General features: G+C 40.0%; 1 protein-coding gene across 4 annotated transcripts in view; it reads left to right on the top strand.

The window, feature by feature from the left end:
• The window catches only part of LOC123504519 (receptor-type tyrosine-protein phosphatase kappa-like), an 87,116-nt gene that overhangs the window by 12,940 nt on the left and 56,676 nt on the right, over positions 1–17,500 (top strand). For 3 of the 4 annotated variants that reach the window (XM_045255100.1, XM_045255101.1, XM_045255102.1), the window contains exon 1: positions 1–637. This exon is cut by the window's left edge. The exons of the other annotated variant lie outside the window; for it this stretch is intronic. In XM_045255100.1, the coding sequence (XP_045111035.1) occupies positions 382–637 (256 nt within the window). In that variant the 5' untranslated portion in view covers positions 1–381. The remainder of the gene's footprint in view (positions 638–17,500) is intronic. 4 annotated transcript variants of the gene reach the window in all.

Genomic DNA, 17,500 nt, shown 5'->3' with positions numbered 1-17,500 from the left:
GCGAGCAGTGTGTGTGGGGCAGAGCTCCCAGCCGTGCCCGTGCCCGTTCTCCGTGGAGCAGTTCGCCTTGGTATCCCACGCTCCGGCCGACAAGCAGTGTAATGGGTGCGGGGGCATGGTGGTAGCCACGTTGTGGGGAGTGTGTGTCCATGTGGCGTAAGGAACCCCACGCGAAGGTGCGGCAGTGGATAAGGACAGACAATACCAGGAACAACAATAACGACAACAATAGGAAAAATAGAAGTGGGAGAAGAAGTGTTAGCAACAATAGAAGCTGCAGCAAAAGAGGCAGCACAGGGGTAGTGCAGCAGCAGCAGCAGCATCAATAGCAGCGGCAGCCGCAGCAGAAACAGCTGCAAGCCCTAACAGTCTCGCCGAGGTATGATGCTTGACGGCGACACCATGGACATGTCGGCCAGCAACAGCGCGGCCTCCTCGTCTGCCGGGGGAGGCGCTGGCGTAGACTCGACGGTGGTCGGCGAGGACCCAGTGGTGGTGGCTGGGAACAGGCGAGGCCGCGCCAAGGCAAAAGACAAGCCCAAGAAAAAAAGATTCCTCAGTGCCTCCTCCAAGTCACTCTCAGCAATTCCTAACAGGATTCAACTTTCAATGCTCAATTCTGGACTCATCCATATAAGTAAGTTCTCGAGATTTTTTTGACATCTTATCCCCATTGTCTTTTGCATACACACTGCAGATTCCTACGCACCTCCTCGCCCCATTCCTGATTTGTTCTATACCGTGTTACGCCGTGCATGCCTCACCCCCTTCCGCACCTCCTGTCCACGCCCCTCACCCTAATCCTTGCCTTCACTCTCAAAATTGACACTGTTGGGGATATGTAGACAACATAGGTAAAATAGCTTTCTCTCTCTCTCTCTCTCTCTCTCTCTCTCTCTCTCTCTCTCTCTCTCTCTCTCTCTCTCTCTCTCTCTCTCTCTCTCTTGTATGTGTGTGTGTGTGTGTGTGTGTGTGTGTGTGTGTGTGTGTGTGTGTGTGTGTGTGTGTGTGTGTGTGTGTGCAAATACATGAAATCATTTTGTAAAACGATAGTACTCGATTTAACTAATATTTAGACTGTCTGTGTGTCCGCTTGTACATCTGAGTGTCTGTCTTGGCTGTTTACCCGTATGTCTCTCTGCCTGCCTTTGTCTTTTTACCTCCATCTCCCAATTGATATTCTCTCTCTCTCTCTCTCTCTCTCTCTCTCTCTCTCTCTCTCTCTCTCTCTCTCTCTCTCTCTCTCTCTCTCTCTCTCTCTCTCTCTCTCTCTCTCTCTCTCTCTCTCTCTCTCTCTCTCTCTCTCTCTCTCTCTCTCTCTCTCTCTCTCTCTCTCTCTCTCTCTCTCTCTCTCTCTCTCTCTCTCCGGGGACCTAATTTACACACTATATACATACATACATACATACATACATACATACATACATTCATACAAAAGAGATGGACAAGATTGAGTTGTTCACACTGTAACATTTCATTAGCTGTAACTTTTCCTTATCCCAGAGGAAGGCCAGCCACTCAGGAGGAGCACACCCTCTTTTGTAAACAAGGCAGTTCAAGTCTCACTGATGAAATTTAAAGAGTAGAAAAAAAATCCTCGTTAGGGAAAACTTAACACAAAACTTTTAGATATCTAGAGACAAAGACGAGGAGAAAATAGTGCATGATGTCATTTACACACACACACACACACACACACACACACACACACACACACACACACACACACACACACACACACACATCTGTTTTCTCTTTTCCGTGCTTCCTTTCTCTACTTTCCACAGTTTTCTTGGTACACTTGGCAACCTATCCTCCCTCTTGTTGAACTGAGAGTAGCTTAACAGTTGGGCAGTTTATTCAGAGAAGTCTTCATATATAAAGATACAAGAAAAACAAGTGATAGAGTAATAAAATAAAGAAAAAGAGAAGAACAATAACATGGGTAATATTGCAATAGCCTTATGGTCCGTCAATTACATTAAAGAGAACCTATTTGTTGAACACTTCTTATATTGAGACAAAAATCAATATGAGAACGAATAAATAAATAATAAGACTTAGAAAACAGTATGGAATGAACGAAAATAACATGACCAAAGCGGGGTATGCATTATCCAGCCAGTTCGTGCGATATATTGAGGGAGGGACTAGTTGTAATGATGGTGAGATAGTGGCAGTATCTTTATTTTGATCCTTCGAGTCATTTACACGAGAAACAATTCAACTCAAGGATTACTGAAGATACTCGAAGCGTATTCATTTTCATCCCCAAGTTAATTAAGGTTAGCTATGACGAGACAGACTTCTTGCTTCCGTTGCTTATGCCATGTATCAAGTTTCCCTTTCGTACAAAAATATAAAGGAGAGGAAGAAAGGAGAAGTGGAAAAAAGAAAAAGCCAAATACAACTCTCTCTCTCTCTCTCTCTCTCTCTCTCTCTCTCTCTCTCTCTAAGACCTTGGCCGCTTTACCGCGACTCCTATAATCTGTTCACGCATTCTACGTACACACGCCAGAGAGAGAGAGAGAGAGAGAGAGAGGTAGAGGGAGAGGGAGAGGGGGTGAGAGGGAGAGGAGGAAGGAGAGTTGTGAGATGAACATAAAAAGAGAGATACATAGGAGGGAGAGGAGGGAGAGGAGGAAGAGGAGGGAGACGAGGAAGAGGAAGGGGAGGGGAAAGCAAAGACATTACGAAGGTAGTGAGGAAAAACAACAACAACAAATAGCGAAGGAGTTTTAAGAATAGAAATAAATAGCAGAGGAAGGAACAGAGAGAGAGAGAGAGAGAGAGAGAGAGAGAGAGAGAGAATCTAGTCTTCCTCCTCCTAGTCTTTCTTCCATTCATCCTTTTCTCTATCTCCTCACTAATTCTGAAAATGTATTAGTAAGAACCAGAGAGAGAGAGAGAGAGAGAGAGAGAGAGGATGAGGGAAGGGGGGGCGTAAGTGACGGACCAGTGACAGTAGAGGAGGTGAAGAGAGAGAGAGAGAGAGAGAGAGAGAGAGAGAGAGAGAGAGAGAGAGAGAGAGAGGGGCGGTATGTGGCACAGACCCAGTTACTCTATGTAGACCTACAGAGGCTCTCACTAGGTCAAGGCTTCCCTCTCACGGCAGGGGAGAAGTGCTTTTTGTACTCTCTCTCTCTCTCTCTCTCTCTCTCTCTCTCTCTCTCTCTCTCTCTCTCTCTGGTTGATACCGAAATACTGTTGTGAATTTGTGAAGAAGGGGAAGGAAGAACAGAAGGAAGAGAAGAAGGAAAGGTAGGAAAACTTTGCCCTCCCCCCTCCTCTCTCTCTCTCTCTCTCTCTCTCTCTCTCTCTCTCTCTCTCTCTCTCTCTCTCTCTCTCTCTCTCTCTCTCTGGTTCATTCCGAAAGAGGAGGAAGAGAAAAAGAGAGCAGAAACAGATCCTCTCCTTGTGTGACATCCTTAATATTCCATCTACTGTGGTACCTTTCAAACATCCATTACCAGTGTTCCTCTCTTCCCTCACTCCCTCGCTGTCTCACATGAACCTTCTCTTCTCCCCTCCTGTCATCCCTTCCCTCTCATAACCCTCAAGATAGCGCCGCCACTCTCGCCCTTGTACCTCGCTTCTACCAGACATTTGCGTATCTCTCTCTCTCTCTCTCTCTCTCTCTCTCTCTCTCTCTCTCTCTCTCTCTCTCTCTCTCTCTCTCTCTCTCTCTACCTGTCTGTCTGTCTGTTTGTCTGTCTGGTTCTGTCTGTCTCTCCCTGTCTGTCTCTCTCTGTTTGTCTGTTTCTGTTTCTGTCAATCTCTCTCTCTCTCTCTCTCTCTCTCTCTCTCTCTCTCTCTCTCTCTCTCTCTCTCTCTCTCTCTCTCTCTCTCTCTCTCTCTCTCTCTCTCTCTCTCTCTCTCTCTCTCTCTCTCTCTCTCTCTCTCTCTCTCTCTCTCTCTCTCTCTCTCTCTCTCTCTCTCTCTCTCTCTCTCTCTCTCTCTCTCTCTCTCTCTCTCTCGTGCCATAAGCCTACTTAGGTCTATTTGTATTTTTTTTTTTATCTACGGTGCCCTCCTGCCCTCAAAATGTGGCAAATTGTTTCGTTCGTTTATTTGTTCCTATCTTCTTTGTAGTTTGTGGGGTTAGTGATTGTTTAATGTTTGTTTCGCGACAGGAACTCTGTAATTAAAGTCTGTCTGTTTGTCTGTCTATCCTCTCGTCTTTTGTCATGGCTTGGAATACGAAGGAGAATGAGAGACAAACTGATAGGTAAACAGACAGACAGACAGACAAGTACAATACGTTAGTGAAAATTGCCTTGCAGAAAAGATGACTTCTGGTGGTGTTAATGGTGGTGGTGGTGGTGGTGGTGGTGTTGATGATGATGGTGGTGGTGGCGATGATGGTGGTGGTAGTGATGATGTAGTATTGCCCTAATGGTCTAAACTTCCTCTCTTACTTCCCTCGCTACATAATCTTGGTGATATTCAGTTTTCTTCATATCGTGTAATGTTGTTACTGAAATGTGTTGAGGCGTACACTCTATTGCATTATTTCTTTATCATTTCAGTTCATCTTTGTTTTAATTTGATATGAAATTTTTGTTGTCTAGCAATGCATCACTTTCCTTTTTTCTGTCTCTCTCTTTGCACTTTTTCTTTAATATAAATCTCCGTTCCTTAACAATACGTCACGCCAGAGAATTTTACAACTCTTTTTTCTTTATTTTCCTTCGTATTTATTTCACGCACCAATTCTCCACACAGTACCAGGAAGATCCGTATCAATTCACATCACCCATGAGTCGATTCCCTGTTCTTCATGTTCTGGAGAGTCATGCTTCCCTTGAGCGTAACATTATAGATTTTTTTGTTTCTCCCGGATTTGCTGTATACATAAATTTCCCGTAAAAATATGTATATACATCTTAGTTGTATTGTAGGTCGCGCAATGGACGTTATTGGAGGTTTTCAAGGTTGTTCTCTTGATTTTGGTAACAGTTTAACGAAGCCTCCGCAGTTATAATGAAAGAAATATCCATGAAAACCCAAGTTACATTATCTTTGACCTTTCTAAAGTAGATCTTATAAAGCAGTGTTGAATCTTTTAATCACTAAATTTCTTAACTCGAAAATAAATCTGTAGAAGTAACCTAGAAAACATAAAAGAAGAACCTCTTATTCCACGCGGCAAGCCATTCTAAGTAGCTTTGTATTTACAAGGCCCTTAGGTCTATCCCAAGACTATAACTGAAGAAAGGCTGAGAGCGTGGTCTTCAGTCGCCTCTCCCCAGCAGTGCCCCGTCCCTAAACACACTGGCATTCTCCCACTCCTCGCTACATTCCTACAGATTTCCCCACTTCACTCTCGCGTCAGCCCATTATTCATGTACCCATTTACACACACACACACACACACACACACACACACACACACACACACACACACCTGCTTAAAACGCCTCCTTCACTTGATTCATTACTGCTGTTCTTTCTTTAGATGTGGTCGTCATTTCACCAGTCACTGCACCACGCTGTAGTCTTAACGAAACTATCTTGGCAAAAATAGTTGAAATTCTCTTTTAAGCCTATGAATCTGGTAGCTTTGTATATACTTGGACTAATGTGCTTTTGCGAATTTTTTATACCTGTTATTATGTTTTGTATTTTGAGCTCTGCAGTCAGTGAAACATTTGCTTTTGTTTCTGTTCTCAATGCAACTGTTCATGTCTGTATAAAAGCTCCGGCTTAATGGACCTGGCCTTATTACTATCAGTATTCATTGTACAAATTATATATCTTGTCAATCATGAGGCAAAAAAAAATAAAGATAAATAAATAGATAGATAAATATTAGATCAGTCGATTCTGTATCACGTCTAGTAGAGTTCTGGTATGAAAAAGCACATTAGTTTCGTGCAATTATAAGATACAAAGGATTGACTCAATAAATTCCAAGATTGTAAGGATTAAGAGGTTTGAGAATATAATACTCTTGCATCGGCCTCAGCTTCATAAGAACATAACGTACTAAGAGAGGTAGGGGAGCCACAAGAAGACGTCAGACCTCTACGTGGTGGCATTTCCTGTGTGAAAGATCTCTACCTATTTCCGCCTTATCATCCCCATCCATAAATATGGCTGATCTTCCTTTAAAAGCTTCTCTACCGGTTTTCACACTTTCAAATTGATAAAAAAAAGGAGGAATATATTGCATCATACAAAATTCCCTTACTAAGAAAAAGGAAGGAAAGTAAGTTAACACCATATCCATTTTGCATGTTTCTTCACTCTATGAGTCTTTGTAACCCAGTATTTCCTCGTACTCCGGTTATTTCGTACCCCGAGGATTTGAAGCCAATGTTTTTTTCCTTTTTATTCGCTCTGCTTCTGGGTCACTGACGTAGACTATTACGTGCGTACCTACTGGAGCCTTTTCATATTCTGTTGCCTCTTGCCTCACACCTGATACTAGTGCTGTAACTTTAGGTAAGAGATGGAAGACTGATAGATAGGCAGACGGACACACAGACACATCAATTACAGATTCCAATGCATTTTTTTATGTTTCTTGTCATAAGCGATTTGGAATGATGTATTTTGTAGTGGATACGTTAATTGGCATTGAATCTGATTTTGAGTTTTGTTGGCTATGATGATGATGACAGAAGTAACAGTAGTAGTAGTAGTAGTAGTAGTAGTAGTAGTAGTAGTAGTAGTAGTAGTAGTAGTTGTATTGGTAGTAGTAGTAGCAGTAGAAGATAGCTAGTAGAAGTAGTAGTAGTAGTAGCAGCAGTAGTAGTAGTAGTAGTAGTAATAGAGGTGGTGGTGTTGGTGATAGCAGTAAGAGTAGTAGTAAAACAAAATATAAAAAAACATCCATACATTATCAATAAACTGCACCCATGAAAACACAAAAGAAACAAACACTACATGACACTCGTTTTCATTTTTCGCTTCGTTTCAATTATAAATGAGCAAATATTTCGCTTACCACAACTCGACCTGATGCCCTTACACCAGTTAACGTGTAAAGGAGTCAAGGCCAAACCGGACCAAGGAGGGTGAGCAATGAAGGAAAGAGAGGAGTGGTACGGGAAGATGAGAAGTGATGAGGAGGGGACGAGGTGGAAAAAAATGAAAGGGAAGAGAAGAGAAAGAGTGAAAATAAGTGAGGAACGTTACTGCTTACGTTTTCCTGTTTATCTTCTCTTGCTGTGTGTGTGTGTGTGTGTGTGTGTGTGTGTGTGTCCCACTTAACGCTTGTTTAAATGCCAGTTTCCTGGGGCCCACTGATGCTTGGTGTTCAGGGCTTTGTTCCGAGGAAGGAAAGTTGTTCAACACACACACACGCACACACACACACACACACACACACACACACTCTCTCTCTCTCTCATCTTACTAAATGGTAAATTAACTCTCTATGGATGTATTTCTTTATGTAAATATGTATGTATATATGTATGTATGTATGTATGTATCTATGTATGTATGCATATCATTACTTTCTTTATCAACTATCTGACTAACAAACGAAATAACAGACCAATATCTTACTAACTTGCCAACTAAACATCTAACCTAACTACTGGCCTCATCATTACATTATTACAGTATTATTACACTCTCCTCTTCAGACACTGACTGATTAAGCTCATTATCTGTCCATTCATCTCTATCACTGCCTGTTTGTCTGCCTTCTTATTATATAGTGTCACCTAGAATGTTGCTCTCTTCATCCCTCCATGTTTACTCGTCTGTTTTCCTGCTTGTCTTTCTGTATGTCCGTTTCTCTTTGTTTCGGTTTGCCTCTATGCAAATCTCTGCTTTTCTGTCCTTATATTTCTGTCTATGGTTACATGTGTCTATCTGTCTTCATCTTTCAGTCTGTTTATCTATGCTTTTTGTCTTCCTACCTGTTTTTCTTTTCAAATATTTTCTTTCATCTTCCCCTTCTCTCCCTCTCCCTCTCTCTTACACTAGCAGTTACACCAAGAGCCCTCCACAGTTGCATCTATCAAGCGCTCTAAGTGAGTCCTTGGTGCTAATGTTGATGCTGGTGGGTACGAAGCGAGGCAGGAAGAGTGAGCCAAGTGCATTGATCATCCTGAGTACCCGTGACCTTCTCCCCCTTGAAAGAAATAACACATTGCTTAAGAATCTCAGTATGGGAGGTCTCGGTCAGGAAATAACGTGAGTGCGTCAGGTGAAGTGGATGAGGAGATGGTGGGTGAGAGGATAGGAATTTAGGGAGAGTAAGAGATAGTAGCTGAAGTAAGATGAGGAGGGGGAGGTGGGTATGTGTGCAAGAAAAGAAGTGGGTATAAGTGACGGGTTTAGGGAGAAAGGTAAAAATAGAAGTGGTAATGAGAGAAGGGTGAAAGGAATGAGGGAGAGAAGGAATGAGAAAGAGAAAAAAAGAGGGAGGTGAGATAGAGAAATACAGAGAGATTCGAAGAACTACAAATATACAGAAGCATAAAAAGTAAATATCGACAATTAGGCGAGAAAGGAGGCAAAGAAGCAAGAAAGAAAAGAAGATAATAATGTACTATAAATACAACACTGGCACTTCTGACGCAGACGAACAAAATCTGCAGCAAACCCGCGACCCATTCTGCACGTTTGGCTTGCTTTCCCTGCCTCTCCCAGCCGCGGCCTTACTCTCACAGTCTTGGGCAGCCTCCCCGCGCCTCTCCCTTGCTAAACTAACTCACTTTCACGTCTCCCCAGCGGCGTCTTTGTTCTTGTGTTCTATTTGTGTCATCGTGTTTCATATGCTCATGTTCTCGAATAAGTTGTGCGTTTTTTTCGCGCAAACACTCAAAAGTTAGAAGTAATTTTTCCGATATTTGTTTACAGAGAGAGAGAGAGAGAGAGAGAGAGAGAGGCTGGAGGAGGAGGAGGAGGAGGAGGAGGGGAGAGAGAGCGACCTTGAGAAACATTTCTGTCACATTAAGCTAGTCGTCCTCCATCTCTCCCCTCTCTCTCCTCTCTTTCTCTCTTTCACTCCCTACTTTCGTCTCTTCCCTCTTGCATTCCTGTGATATGGTAGGGGAAAGAGGAGGAGGAAGAGGAGGAGGAGGAGGAGGAGGAGGAGGCTCGGAAGATACGTAGGGTTCAAGGTCTTATTAGCCAAAGAACATGACCACGATTCATTAAGGTTGACGTAGCACCGCGAGAGAGGAAGGGAGGAGAGGAAGAGAGAGGAATGAGAGGGAGGGAGGAGAGTACTTTTGAGGGTCAGGGGGGTGTAGGGCACTGTGTCACCGGTGGCACTCACCCACTTGCGGCTTGGCGGGGGGTATAAGTGCCAGTAGTAGTAGTAGTAGTAGTAGTAGTAGTAGTAGTAGTAGTAGTAATAGTAGTAGTAGTAGTAGCAGCAGTAGCAGCAACAACAGCAGCAGCATCAGTAGTAGTAGTAGTAATAGCAGTAGTAATAGTAGCTAGTAGTAGTAGTAGTAGTAGTAGTAGTAGTAGTAGTAGTAGTAATAGTAGTAGTGATAGGAGTGAGAAGGAGCGATAGTGGTAGTAATGGTAATATTAGTTCTGCTATGTAGTAATAATAATAATCAACAAGATGTGAACGTTAAAGTTTCAGTCAATCAGTCAGTTATTTATTTAGCTAAGCCGTGAGTCACACAGAAAATTTTACACTCACGTCATTCGTCATTCTGGCTTTCTCTGGTAGAAGATAATCACTCATACATTACCTATTTTTCCACTCCCACCTTAATCTATATTCTTTATACCAGTATAGATGGAGCATATTCTCAGAAAACTGTAAAAGAAAAATTAAAACTAACCTAGCCATATTTACCCCAGTCTGGTAAAAGATATACATATTATATTACCTCTCCACTCCCACCTTATTCTAGAGTTTTATATACGAATATAGAAAGAATACCTCCTCAAAGCACCCTAGAAGAGCAGGCCTAGCTATATTCACCGTAGTCAAGCTATATACAAGCACCGCTATCGCCATTATCAGCACCATCATCACGCGTCTCTCCCTCAAGTCACTGGCTAATTCAAGAAGTGCGTGGCGTCGACAGGTGTCTTACCTTCCCACCGCCGCTCCCTCCTCTCCATCTCGGCCCCACTTTGGCTCTCGCTCAGCCTGACCTGTATTCTTTCCTCGCCTGGCCCGACGCTGCGAACATTTTTTTTTTCCTCAGCGTGAGAGAGAGAGAGAGAGAGAGAGAGAGAGAGAGAGAGATACATATATACACAGGTGCAGGTTGTTTTTGTTGTCTGGTCTCGATACTATTTGTTAGTTTACTTAAGGTATATGTATATTTTTTTTTTGTCTCATCTGTTTTCGTTTTCTTTTATCTACTATTGTAAGTTGTTTTTGTGTTGTGTAGGTTCAGAAAAGTCTCTTCACGTTTCACTAAGAGGTGTTGATGTACGAATTCTGATGCATTATGGGGCTATCTGTTGGTTTACGTACAGCACGTGTCTCGGTCTTATCTTTAGTATTTCCTTCAGAGTGAAAATACCTTTGCATGTCCTTTTTCTGTGTCATTATCTATTTTTTTTACATTCTGATGTAGTTAACTTCGTGTATATTATTTCCTCTCTTTTTTTTTCTGTTGTGGATCGATATGCTCAGGTGTGGCTTGTCTTCTTTTATCCTCTCTTCTTTGTTTTCTCGGGTATCTACTTGACAAGCACACTTTCTTTAGACATCAGATTTTTTTTTGGGGGGAGGAGTTTTTATATCAATTTTCTATTTTCTCTTAGCTACACATCTTTCTGACCGTCTGTTTTACTTACCCTGGTGTCATTCTTCTACTTTTTAAACTTTGAATCTTCCTGGCAATCTCTTTTGTTTACTCTCTTATCTGTGCCCTACTTTTTTTAAACTTAATTTTATACAGCACATCTTTTTAACTTGCTTTTACATATGCTTCATACTTTTTATAACCATTAGTTTTCTTTATCATCTCCTTTATTCATTCACGTATCAGTTTTTTACTCCCTCTGAACCTGAGATCTTTCTAACCTCTTATTATATCTTCTTATATTTACATTTCACTTTTTATGAGCTGGATTATTTTCTTTTATTTCTCATTATACGAAAACTTTAAGTAATTTCGATCTTATATGGCATAAGACCTTCAATTTCTTAAAACATCAAACATTTCTAACTTATTCTAACTTCCTCCTGCTTCTGTTTTTCCCTTTCTCGGAATCTCAAATATTTCAAACTATTTCCTCTTTTCTTTCATATTTATTTTCCTCTTTCCTTGAACTGCTTGATTTTTCTCTTTGTTTTTTCCTGTTACTACCAGCATCTATTCACTTCCTTCAGGTTTCTTTCTTTCGCCATCTATCTATTTTCTTCTTTCTTTAAACTTGAACCTTTTTGTATGTATCGGAGAGATCGACCAAGAAAAAAGCCCGAAAAACTCACACACGCACAATCAATTTTTATTTCTATTTCTGTGCATATATATATATATATATATATATATATATATATATATATATATATATATATATATATATATATATATATATATACATATTTATATACACCAGTTCCTTCTTTACGCACCACAGCAATCGCCTAAAGGCAAAGAAATGGTAAAATGAATTAGTAAATGAATAAGCGGGCTCAGATTACGTTCCTTAAATGAAAAGGAGGAGAAAGAGAAACCAATTCAATTTCATTATGTTTGAGGTGTAAAAATGCCAAAATAAGTAAATGAATAAACTAGCTTAAGAGTAAAGAAAGATAAGGCAATTCAATTTCAGTATGTGAGTTGTCTCTATTTTTGAGGCGTAGACAGACGGACCTCCCAGAGTACTTAGTTGTAGCACTGAGTCTCGTCAGGTGAATGTTGCTTTGGATGTTGGCGGGGATCTCTGCTTACGTAGGAGTCATGTGGAGATTTGTTAAGAAGAATGGCAAATAATTCATGGGGCTTTTATTCTTAATACGTACTAGATGTTGTTTTCTTCTGCATGCATCTTGATTATTTAAGCACAATATTAATTTCTTCTTTGTTTGTATATGCGTGTAACTTATATGTAAGAGTTTATCCTATTTAAAATGATATCAGTATTAATTTTACTACTGCTTTTTTATGTACTGCGTTATTTGTCATTTTTTTCAGTTTTGACTACAATTATATATTTTGCTGTATCTATATCATATTCACTCCCTCATCTCGTTCACCTATATTGTTGTTTTGTTCTTGTTATCGTATCTCTTCCTCTGAACATACTAATTGGCAGGGTAGTCAGACCATTTCCCTGGCATGCAGCTGTCAGTGGTTCGCGTGGCTCCCATGTTGACAGGACTTCTGGGTACTGCTATTCTTGGGTGTGATGTGCTGAGATGCCGATGGTAGTTTTATTGATATTCTAAAAACTAAACTGGCTTTTCAGATCTTGCGTTTGTATTTTTTTTTCGGGAAATAATGTTATTAAGGAACTTTTAAATCTCATTATTTTGCTTTTTACTCCTGTCCAGTTTCCTCAGTTCATAGAAACTTCAACTACAAAGCAAATAACCAACTATAATGATACCTTCACTTGATCACAGTTATTATTTTCATATTAGTGTCTTTTCCTTACTGGTGTCCATTGCTACTCCGAGTGGTGTGTACGAAACTTTTTTATTCCGCTTGTTAGATTTCCAGTATGTCTACTTGCTTTAAATTTGCTACTGCACTTATGACTAATGCGATCCTTTACTTGTTTATGTTTGTAACTGTATATCTATTTATCTGCCCCTTTTTTTGTGACGATAATAATGATGATGATGGTGATGTATTTTCTATCTTATTTTTTTATTTTCTATAAGTACAACTAAAGTGATAAAAAATCCTATTAGTTTTTTTTTTTCAAGTCAAATGATGTAAATGAAGATGATGATTGCTTTGGGATATGATCTCAATAACTACGAAGAAAGGAGAGAAAGTAGGCAGAGTGAAATATGATCCTACAGTTGGAATTGCTTTTATCTTTCTCCAGCAGCAAAAGTTATACGCTGTTCTTACTTCCTGAGTCCTGCATGCACCAGTTGACTCGTTGCATGCACTGCTTCACGAAAGTCACGGTCATCTTAGTGTCCAGTGAACGCTCTGCTTGCCGGCAGTCACCAAGTCGCCAAGCGTGGATGTGCACGTGGCATCAACTCCACGTGTCGTTAGTAATGCAAAACACTATTGGTCATGACAGTTCCCAGTGACACCTGAAGGTCGCGCGCATGACTGCTGTTGCATGTGATGATGGTGCACGTGGACAACCATTATAGTGACAGTGATGTATGTAGATTCAATATGCAAGGCAATAAAACAAAAGTACTGTATCTTCACTGGAATTGCCAGGGGTCACAGGAAGCCACTCTAACTGAGTTTTGTTCGTGACACTCATTATTTCTGATGCATACGTTGGATCTACACATGGACAGCTCTTATGTTGATATGTGTAAACTCAATATATAAAGCACAGGAAGCACTGCATTTTCCCTACCAATGATCACACGAAACCACACTAGATGATTTTGTTCTGGGCGCGAGACTGTTTATGCACACATTAGTGGTACACGCACAGCCCTAATAATGATAACAGTGTGTGTAGACTCAATATATTAAGCATAGCAAACACTGCATCTTTCCTGCCACTGTCAGGGATCATACAAAGCCGCTCTGCCTGTGTTTGCTTCATCTTATAAATATTATGATAAATCTTTATTGTATATTTGAAAAGCAGAGGCGAGTGATGATAAATGTTTACTGTTTATTCAAAGAGCAGAAAAGTGTGAACAAGATATGTACAGTTACTAAATCTTTTATCTTATAGAAATGTGATGTTTATGGATATTTACGAGGATGAAGATGTGGTCATGGTGTGTGTGTGTGTGTGTGTGTGTGTTGTGTGTGTGTATGTTTCACTGTTTGATCTGCTGCAGTCTCTGGCGAGACAGCCAGACGTTACCCTACGGAACGAGCTCAGAGCTCATTATTTCCGATCTTCGGATAGGCCTGAGACCAGGCACACACCACACACCGGGACAACAAGGTCACAACTCCTCGATTTACATCCCGTACTTACTCACTGCTAGGTGAACAGGGGCTACACGTGAAAGGAGACACACCCAAATATCTCCACCCGGCCAGGGAATCGAACCCCGGTCCTCTGCCTTGTGAAGCCAGCGCTCTAACCATTGAGCTACCGGGCGTGTGTGTGTGTGTGTGTGTGTGTGTGTGTGAAACTTTTTTAACCTTAATGAAGTCATGTACTCAATAACAATTGATAAAAAAAAAAAGGAAAAAGGAGGAACTGTATCGCTTTTTCAATCGTTTACTTGTAAGTCAAACTGAATATTATAAGTCAGTACATACGAATTAAAAATCACAAAGGTGGTGGTGGAAGTATTAGAGGTGGTAGTGATGAAAGCAGTAGAGCACTCAGGTTGTAGTACATGAATGAATGTATACGTGTATGACTGAGAGAGTGCATGAGTACTAAATACTATTGTTAGACGGCGCTTCCACACACACACAGAGACCGAGAAGGTTTGACTCACTGCCCTACTGACTCGCGTGAACCACATTGCTCTCGATGAGGTATTTTAAGGCTTGATGATCGTGGTGTTAGAAGTAGTAGTAGTAGTAGTAGTAGTAGTAGTAGTAGTAGTAGTAGTAGCAGTAGTAGTAGCAGCAGCAGCAGTAGCAGCAGCAGCAGCAGCAGCAGCAGCAGCAGCAGCAGCAGCAGCAGCAGTAGCAGCAGCAGCAGCAGCAGCAGCAGCAGCAGCAGCAGCAGCAGTAGCAGCAGCAGCAGCAGCAGCAGTAGTAGCAGTAGCAGCAGCAGCAGCAGCAGCAGCAGTAGTAGTAGTAGTAGTAGTGTAGAGTGGCAGTGGTGGTGGTTATTATTATTATTATTATTATTATTATTATTATTATTATTATTATTATTATTATTATTATTATTATTATTATCATTATTATTATTATTATTATTATTATTATTATTATTATTATTATTATTATTATTATTATTATTATTATTATTATTATTATTATTATTATTATTATTATTATTATTATTATTATTATTATTATTATTATTATTATTATTATTATTATTATTATTATTATTATTATTATTATTATTATTATTATTATTATTATTATTATTATTATTATTATTATTATTATTATTTATTATTATTATTATTACTATTATTATTATTGTTAATATTATTATCATTATTACTATTACCATTATTATTACTACTAGTACTACTAAAACTACTACTACTACTACAACAACAACTACTACTACTACTACTACTACTACTACTACTACTACTACTACTAATAATAATAATAATAATAATAATAATAATAATAATAATAATACAACTACTACTACTACTATTATTATTATTATTATAATTATTATTATTATTATTGTCATTATTATTGTTATTTTTGTTATTATTAACATTACTATTATTATGATCTTTAGTACTATTATTACTATGATAATAATGACTATTATCATTATTGTTGTTGTTATCATTATTATTACTATTGCTACTTTTATCACTATCATTATTTTGTTATTATAATTTAGTAGTAGTAGAAGCAGTAGTAGTAGAAGTAGTAGTAGTAGTAGTAGTAGTAGTAGTAGTAGTAGTAGTAGTAGTAGTAGTAGTAGTAGTAGTAGTAGTAGTAGTAGTAGTAGTAGTAGTAGTATTATTATTATTATTATTACTAGTAGTAGTAGTAGTAGAAACATTATACCAGTTTTGGTCGCACACATGGGATTATAAATAGTATGACCAGTGATACTCGTAGCAGTGGTGATGGTTGTTGCGGTGTTAAGTTTACTAATCCATTTTTCAATATAGGGAATACAGCTACTGGCATTTTATTATCGTATATGCATGTGCGTGTGTGCGTGCGCGTGTGCTGGTGGTGGTGGTGATGGGTGTGGTGACGATCTTGGCAGTGTTTATAGTGGTGGTGGTGGCAGTCAATGTCGCTTTTTGTGTGAGGTAGAGGAGAATTAGGTGAACGAGAGCAGAGAGAGAGAGAGAGAGAGAGAGAGAGAGAGAGCTGGAGGGGGGCGAGAAAACACCATGCATTTAAGCGCCAGAGAGCCACAAGCATCATAAATCATCCATCTAGCGAAATACACACACACACACACACACACACACACACACACACACACACACACACACACACACACACACACACACACACACACACACACACACACACACACACACACACACACACACACACACCAATCCGTCAGTCAGGCAGGCCACTCAATCAACAATGAGTCAGGAAGGAAATGCACCACAGAGGAATCCCACACTCGTCTAATAAACATGTGCCTGAAAGCTTTGTTGGATCCCTGGCGACACGCGCGACTCGATCGGAAAATTACTGAACATAATCCATTACCTTCCCTGTGATCAGTAGACGAACAGAGCCATAGAAAATTGTCCTCTATTTAAAATTCCTTCTCTGATTAGATAGCGTCTATATAGTGCTGCTCTTGTTAATGTCTCTAGAACCGTATAAGTAAACTCGTGTAACTTCAACTACAGGCTTTTGAATTTAGAGATGTGACGCAGAAGTGTTTCGGAAAATGGTTTTGATAACAAGTTTCTGAGTTCCGGTATGGAGAAGGGATGAAGACTTGCGTATATCCCTATCTGTACCATGACGCGTTTCCATATTAATTCTGGTTAGCATTTGGTGCTTTTGTACAGCTTCAGATACTTATGTGATGATTTAATTAATGAAAACTGTGGCCATTAACCTTCTGACCTCCATAGATCCTTCCTAATGTCAATAAAATCGTCTAATCACACCCAGAACTCATGATAAAAATGCGTCCCAGTACTGAAGGGGTTAAAGGCGTGTGGTGTTTACTAGTTAGCACGTGATTGTTTTGACACGTGTATGGACGGAGAGAGAGAAGCTGGCAAGAGGAAGTGGCCGGAAAGTGAGTTCATTTGCCTATATAGCATGTGAGCGTGTGTGGGTGCGTGTGCGTATTATGTAAGGGATAGTGTGCTCCGTGAATGCCTGTTGTGGTGGTGTTAGGAAGAGAGCAGTGGAAGTGAACGAAAACGAGGTGCTTGTCTGGTTTTTTTTCCCAGGTTTGTTTGCATTGATGGTGTATTGTTTGTGTCTCAGTTTGTCGGAAATGTGGTCCTCTAATGATTTCTCGTAATTATTTTCTATGCTTGTGTTTTTTTTTTTTGCTTTTTCTCCTTCATCTCTTTTCTCCTTTTCTTTCCTCCCCCTTTTTTTCTAATGCATATTATATTCTGATTTTGCCTCTGTCATCCTCTCATACCTCATTTCTCTTTTTTCCTTTCTACCTCTTCCTCTTCCTCTTCCTCTTCCTTTTTCCTTACATTTTCTTCATCTACATCCTTGTCATCTGCGTGCATTCTATATCCCTAGCACTTCCTCATCCGCTTTCTTGTCGTCTTTCTCTTTTTCAACTTCCTCTTCCTCTTCCTCCTCCTCCTCCTCCTCCTCCTCCTCTC

This window comes from Portunus trituberculatus, chromosome 16 (genome assembly GCF_017591435.1).
Source record: "Portunus trituberculatus isolate SZX2019 chromosome 16, ASM1759143v1, whole genome shotgun sequence".
Lineage (NCBI taxonomy): Eukaryota > Metazoa > Arthropoda > Malacostraca > Decapoda > Portunidae > Portunus > Portunus trituberculatus.
Note: the sequence above shows the minus strand (reverse complement) of the source record. Positions and strands in the feature narration are given on the sequence as shown.